We start from the raw sequence: 5242 nt of genomic DNA on the forward strand, positions 1-5242 counted from the left end.
CCTTCCTCCCCAACCACCCCCGCATCCCCACTCCCAGGCCCCCAGCCTCAGCCATCTGGCCTTCTGCTCAACCATTCAGAGGCTTCTTGGCCCCGGGCTCTGTGTCCGACCTTCAAATTGTTCTCAGGCTCCAGGGTTGGAACGGGATCGGGGACACAGTTATGGCGGTGGACCGGCAGTGGGCCCAGACTTGCCCTCCCCGCCCCCTCCAAGTTCCTCCATCTACTTCCCCGGCCCGCAGTCGAAAGGCACAGAGGCACCCCCTCCCTGAAGAGTTGGGGGGAGGGGGAGGAGTCAGACGTTGCAGAAAGAAGATTTATTATCTGCTGGTGGAAGGAATGAGGGGGCAGGGAAAGAGCCGGGAGTGGAGATGTGCACGGTTTGGGGGATGGGAGGGACAGGCAGCCGGTGCGTGGGTGAGGCGTGGGACGGAGCGGGCTGCTCGGGGTGAACTTCCGGATAGCTGGGATATGATCCCTCACTCCTGGGGACCCCTTGCTCCCTCAGGCCCCAGGTCCACGAGGGCAGGAGGGTCCCGGCTGTGGAAGAGACCCCAAAGGGCTCCAGGCTGAGGGTCCAGCGGTCACAGGAGGAAGGTCCCCGCAGCCTACTCCTTATGGGGAGATGGAGGGGGTGAGTTCTCCACCAGAAGCTTCTCGGTCCTTTCTCTTTCCTGCAAGCAGAGAGGACAGTGAGTGGGTGGGGGGGAAAGGAGGAGGGTCCCCAACAAAGAAGAGGCACAGCGATATCTGGCACTAAACGGGGTGCTGGCAAAGTGGGAACAGGAAGCAGGGCCAGAACCCAGCTCCAGGCATTGGGGAAGCAGACCAGGGTAAGGCAGCGCTCCCCCTCCCTGCCCCCCCTCTTCCCCCATCATTATACCTCACCAGACAGACCCTCCCCCTCCCCCTCATTATACCTTTCTGCCCCCACCCCAGATCTGCTCCTCTTCACCCCCACCTCTTCTTCCCCACCACCCCCAGAGTGGCCTAGTGGATAGAGCCCATCCCTGGGAGTCAGAAGGATGTGGGTTTTAATCCTGGCTCCTCAACTTATCTTCTGCATGACCTGGGGCAAGTCACTTCACTTCTCTGGGCCTCAGTTCCCTCATCTGGAAAATGGGGATGAAGGCTGGAAGCCCCTTGTGGGACAGGAACCATGTCCAACCCAATTGCCTTGTATCCACCCCAGTGCTTAGAACAGGGCCTGGAACATAGTAAGAGCTTAACAATTACCCCAATTATTACTATTATCGTTGCTATTACCCCACATCTCACCTCCAAATTGCCAGCCGGGCAGCACAGGCACCTGAGGCCCAGGCCCAGGGAGGCCAGAGAACCAGCGAGCATCAGGGCAAAGACCGCCAACATCATGCCCCGGACGCCCCCAAACAGTTTCTGGGGATGGAGACAGATCCAGAGTCATTATCATCATCTCATCATCATCATCATCATCACTACCCCTGGGGTCACCACCGACACCCTCTGAACTCCCCCTCCTTGTCACTGTGGCCAACCCCAGCCCCATCGACCCGCTCCCACCATCCTCCCCCCTTGTGCTCAAGCCTCAGCCTTTTAAACCCCACCCCCAGATCCTCTCCTTTCATTCGTCAGTCATATTCAAAGTGCTTAGTACAGTGCTCTGCACATAGTAAGCGCTCAATAAATACGATTGATTGATTGATTGATTGATTTATTGAGCGCTCACCGCGTGCGGAGCACCGTTTGAAACACTTTGGATGCAACAATAAACGGACACCTTCCCTGCTCACACGGCCCTACCCCATCTTGAGTTACCGAGCTCCCTCACCCTGAGGATGGGCCTCTTGTCCAGGGCTTGGGGATGGGCTGGGACAGGTTGTCTCCCAAATTCTGCCCACCCTCTGCAGTCCCCTGGCCTCTCCCCATCCCCAGGACTCACCACCAGCAAGTTCATGTTCCTCCTGCACTCTTCCTGTCTCCAATTGTTCTCGTACTGCCATTGCCGCCAATACCTGGGGGTCCAGCTTGTGGGGATGGGGCTATCGCACACTGAGTCCATGTAGTAGAAGCCATCAGGTTGCCACACAAAACTACCAATGCAGAGGATGAGGGCAGCCAGGGCCGCGGAGGCGCTGAGCAGGGCCATCAGGACAGAGAGACCACCCTGAGAAGGGAATGAGGATGGGTATCCTCAGCCAAGCCCTCCCTCTCCCTCACTCACCCAACTCCCACAGGCTCCAGGATGCCACCCCCAAGAGATGTCAGCATGAAAGGAGCATGGCCTAATGGTTAGAGCTTGGGTCTGGCATCAGAAAGACCTGAGTTCTAATTCCAGCTCCACCACCGGTCTGCTGTGTGACCTTGGGCAAGTCATTTCACTTCTCTGTGCCTCAGTGACCTCATCTGTAAAATGGGGAGTAAGACTGTGAGCCCCAAGTGGGACGTGGTCTGTATCTGAACTGATTACCTTGTATCTACCCCAGTCTTAGAACCGTGCCTGGAACATAGTATGTATTTAACAAATACCATAAAAAAAAAGGAAGGAAGAGGGACACAAGGGAAACCAGGGGATAGCTCATATTCTATTTCCACTTCCCCGTTTCCCACCGGAGAGAACCTTCAGTGTATGAGGCTGATAGACCCCGGGGGAGGGATGGTATACAAGGGTCGGGGGACAATGTTTTGTTTTGCCTTATGATATTTGTTAAGTGTTTACCATGTGTTAAGCACTGTACTAAGCTCTGGGCTAGATGCAAGTTTATCAGGTCGGACATAGCTCCTATCCCACATGGGGCTCGCAGTCTAAGTAGGAGGCAGTAGGACTTAATCCCCATTTTACAGTTGAGGAAACTGAGGCGCAGACAAGTGAAATGACTTGCCCAAGGTCACACAGCAAGCAATTGGCAGAGCCAGGATTAGAACCCAGGTTCTCTGACTCTCAGGCCTGTGCTCTTTCCACAAGGCCATGCTGGGTTAGCGCAGTGTCAGAAGAATCCGGCTTCTAGTTCCACCTCCACCACATGTCTGCTGTATGAGCTCGGGAAAGTCACTTAACTTCTCTTTGTCTCAGTTCCCTCCTCTGTGAAATGGGGATTAAGACTGTGAGCCCCAGATGAGATATGGACTGTGTCCAATCTGATTAGCTTGTACTTACAACGAGGCTCTCCCCCTCGTCCCCCTCTCCATCCCCCCATCTTACCTCCTTCCCTTCCCCACAGCACCTGTATATATGTATATATGGTTGTACATATTTATTACTCTATTTATTTATTTATTTATTTATTTTACTTGTACATTTCTATCCTATTTATTTTATTTTGTCGGTATGTTTGGTTTTGTTCTCTGTCTCCCCCTTTTAGACTGTGAGCCCACTGTTGGGTAGGGACTGTCACTATGTGTTGCCAATTTGTACTTCCCAAGCGCTTAGTACAGTGCTCTGCACATAGTAAGCGCTCAATAAATACGATTGATTGATTGATTGATTGATTGATTAACAGAGTGCCTGGCACATAGTAAGTGCTTAGCAAATACCACTTATAGGCCGCACTGCTTCTCAGTGGCGAGGGGCAGACAGGCAGAATACGGGAGGGTCTCCCAGCCCGAAGACCCTCACCACTTACCCAGCAGCGACTGTGGCGCTTCTCATGGACGATGGCTCCTGCCCCAGCTGCGATGGCCTGGGAGAGACAGGGGTCAAAGGGTGACCTAACCCAGTCCGGCTCAGGAGGAGGCACCCCGAAGCCCAAGCTGGCTGAGGGGTACTTGGATCTTTAACCCCCACCCCCTGCCCTCTCCCTGCTAGGCCCCAGCATCCCCTGGAGGCTGCTGGGTTAGTGGGGAGAGCTGAGGTTTGGAGTCCACCTCCCCTTCCGAGACGTCTCTCCCACTAGGCCAGCGTCAGTCCGTCGGTCAGTCATTTTATTGAGCGCTTACTGTACCAAGCGCTCGGGAGAGGACAATATAACAATAAACAGACATATTTCCTGCCCACAATGAGCTTACAGTCTAGAGGGGGTGATGGACATTAATAGAAATAAATAAATAAATGACAGATACGGACGTAAGTGGTGTGGGCCTGGGAAGGGGGATAAATAAAGGGAGCAAGTCAGGGCGACGCAGAAGGGAGTGGGAGAAAGGTAAGGGAGGACATAGTCGGGGAAGGCCTCCTGGAGGAGATGGGCCTTCAAAGAGGGGGGAGAATTGGACCCTGTCTTACTCACCACAGCCCCCGGCCAGAAAGCGCAACCTGTGCTGCTCAGCATGATCCAAGGCCCCAAGTAGAGTAGCACTCCCAATGCCCCACTCACAGTTCCCAGCACCACCTGAGTCACCTGCAACATCAAGCCCCCCAACCCTGGTCAGGTCCCTGTCAGATCCCCCCACCCACCTTCATGCCCAAGACTCAGATCCATTCCTACCCCCTCTGCCCCATATTTACCCCTAGGGCCAGTTGGACCCGTCCAATCCTCTCTCTGGAGGCAGCGGCTTGGCGGGGGGTCTTGGAGCCCCCCTGAAACAGGGAGCATCCAGCCTTGACCAGCTGGGACAGGGCCGACTCCTGGTGGATGTGGATGTTGATCTGGGCCGGACCGGGGTCCCCGGAGGCCACCTCCATCCCGTCCGCCTCCACCGTGCTGGTGGGGATCGCGCTGGCCTGGGGGTGCAAAGAGGGTGGAGATGTTAGGGGGAAGCCAGGCCAAGATGGGGCTGGGGGATTACGGGAGAGTGAGATGGGCCCCTGTTGGCAGAGGGACTTCTTTGCTACCCTGAGTCTTCTGGGCACCACAGGCCTTTCCCTTGAGCTCTGAGAACTATTCCTCCCTCCCTCTTTCCCTTTACAGCCTTCCCGCCACCCCTCCCTGCCCCTTATTCCCTATTCCTGAGCCTTTCCTTTTCTCTTTGTCCTCTTCCTGGCCCTCATCTCTCCCTGCCTCCCTGAGGAGGAGGGCAAAGGAGTCCAGGAAGCTGAAATGGACAGCAGTGAGGCCAGGGTTGGGGGCTCCCCCAGCCCTGAACCACACAAGGTCTCCAACCCTAAACCCCCAGGTGCCGGGGGGGGCTGAGCCAGAGGTAGGGGATGGCACCTTCCTCCGGGGGTAGAGGCCAGCCCACCCCACCGGACGGGGTGCCTGGCTGTCTCACCTGATCTGTCATTGGCCCAGCGGACGGAGGGGAAGCCAGAGTCAGAGTGGGGACCCTGAGATGGAGGCGGTAGCAGAGTTTGCCCTGAGCTACCAGGAAAACACCCAGCTCAGAGGAGG

General features: G+C 55.8%; 1 protein-coding gene across 1 annotated transcript; it reads right to left on the reverse strand.

Annotated features, from left to right (window-relative positions):
* Positions 1-294: 294 nt before the first annotated feature.
* Positions 295-5242, reverse strand: TMEM176B (transmembrane protein 176B). The gene is made up of 7 exons (XM_038755796.1): positions 5124-5242; positions 4420-4635; positions 4202-4312; positions 3602-3658; positions 1921-2145; positions 1278-1397; positions 295-673 (listed from the first exon to the last, which is right to left on the reverse strand). The coding sequence occupies exons 1-7, from the start codon at positions 5133-5135 to the stop codon at positions 608-610; spliced, it is 807 nt and encodes a 268-aa protein (XP_038611724.1). The 5' UTR covers positions 5136-5242; the 3' UTR covers positions 295-607.

This window comes from Tachyglossus aculeatus, chromosome 13 (assembly GCF_015852505.1).
Source record: "Tachyglossus aculeatus isolate mTacAcu1 chromosome 13, mTacAcu1.pri, whole genome shotgun sequence".
Lineage (NCBI taxonomy): Eukaryota > Metazoa > Chordata > Mammalia > Monotremata > Tachyglossidae > Tachyglossus > Tachyglossus aculeatus.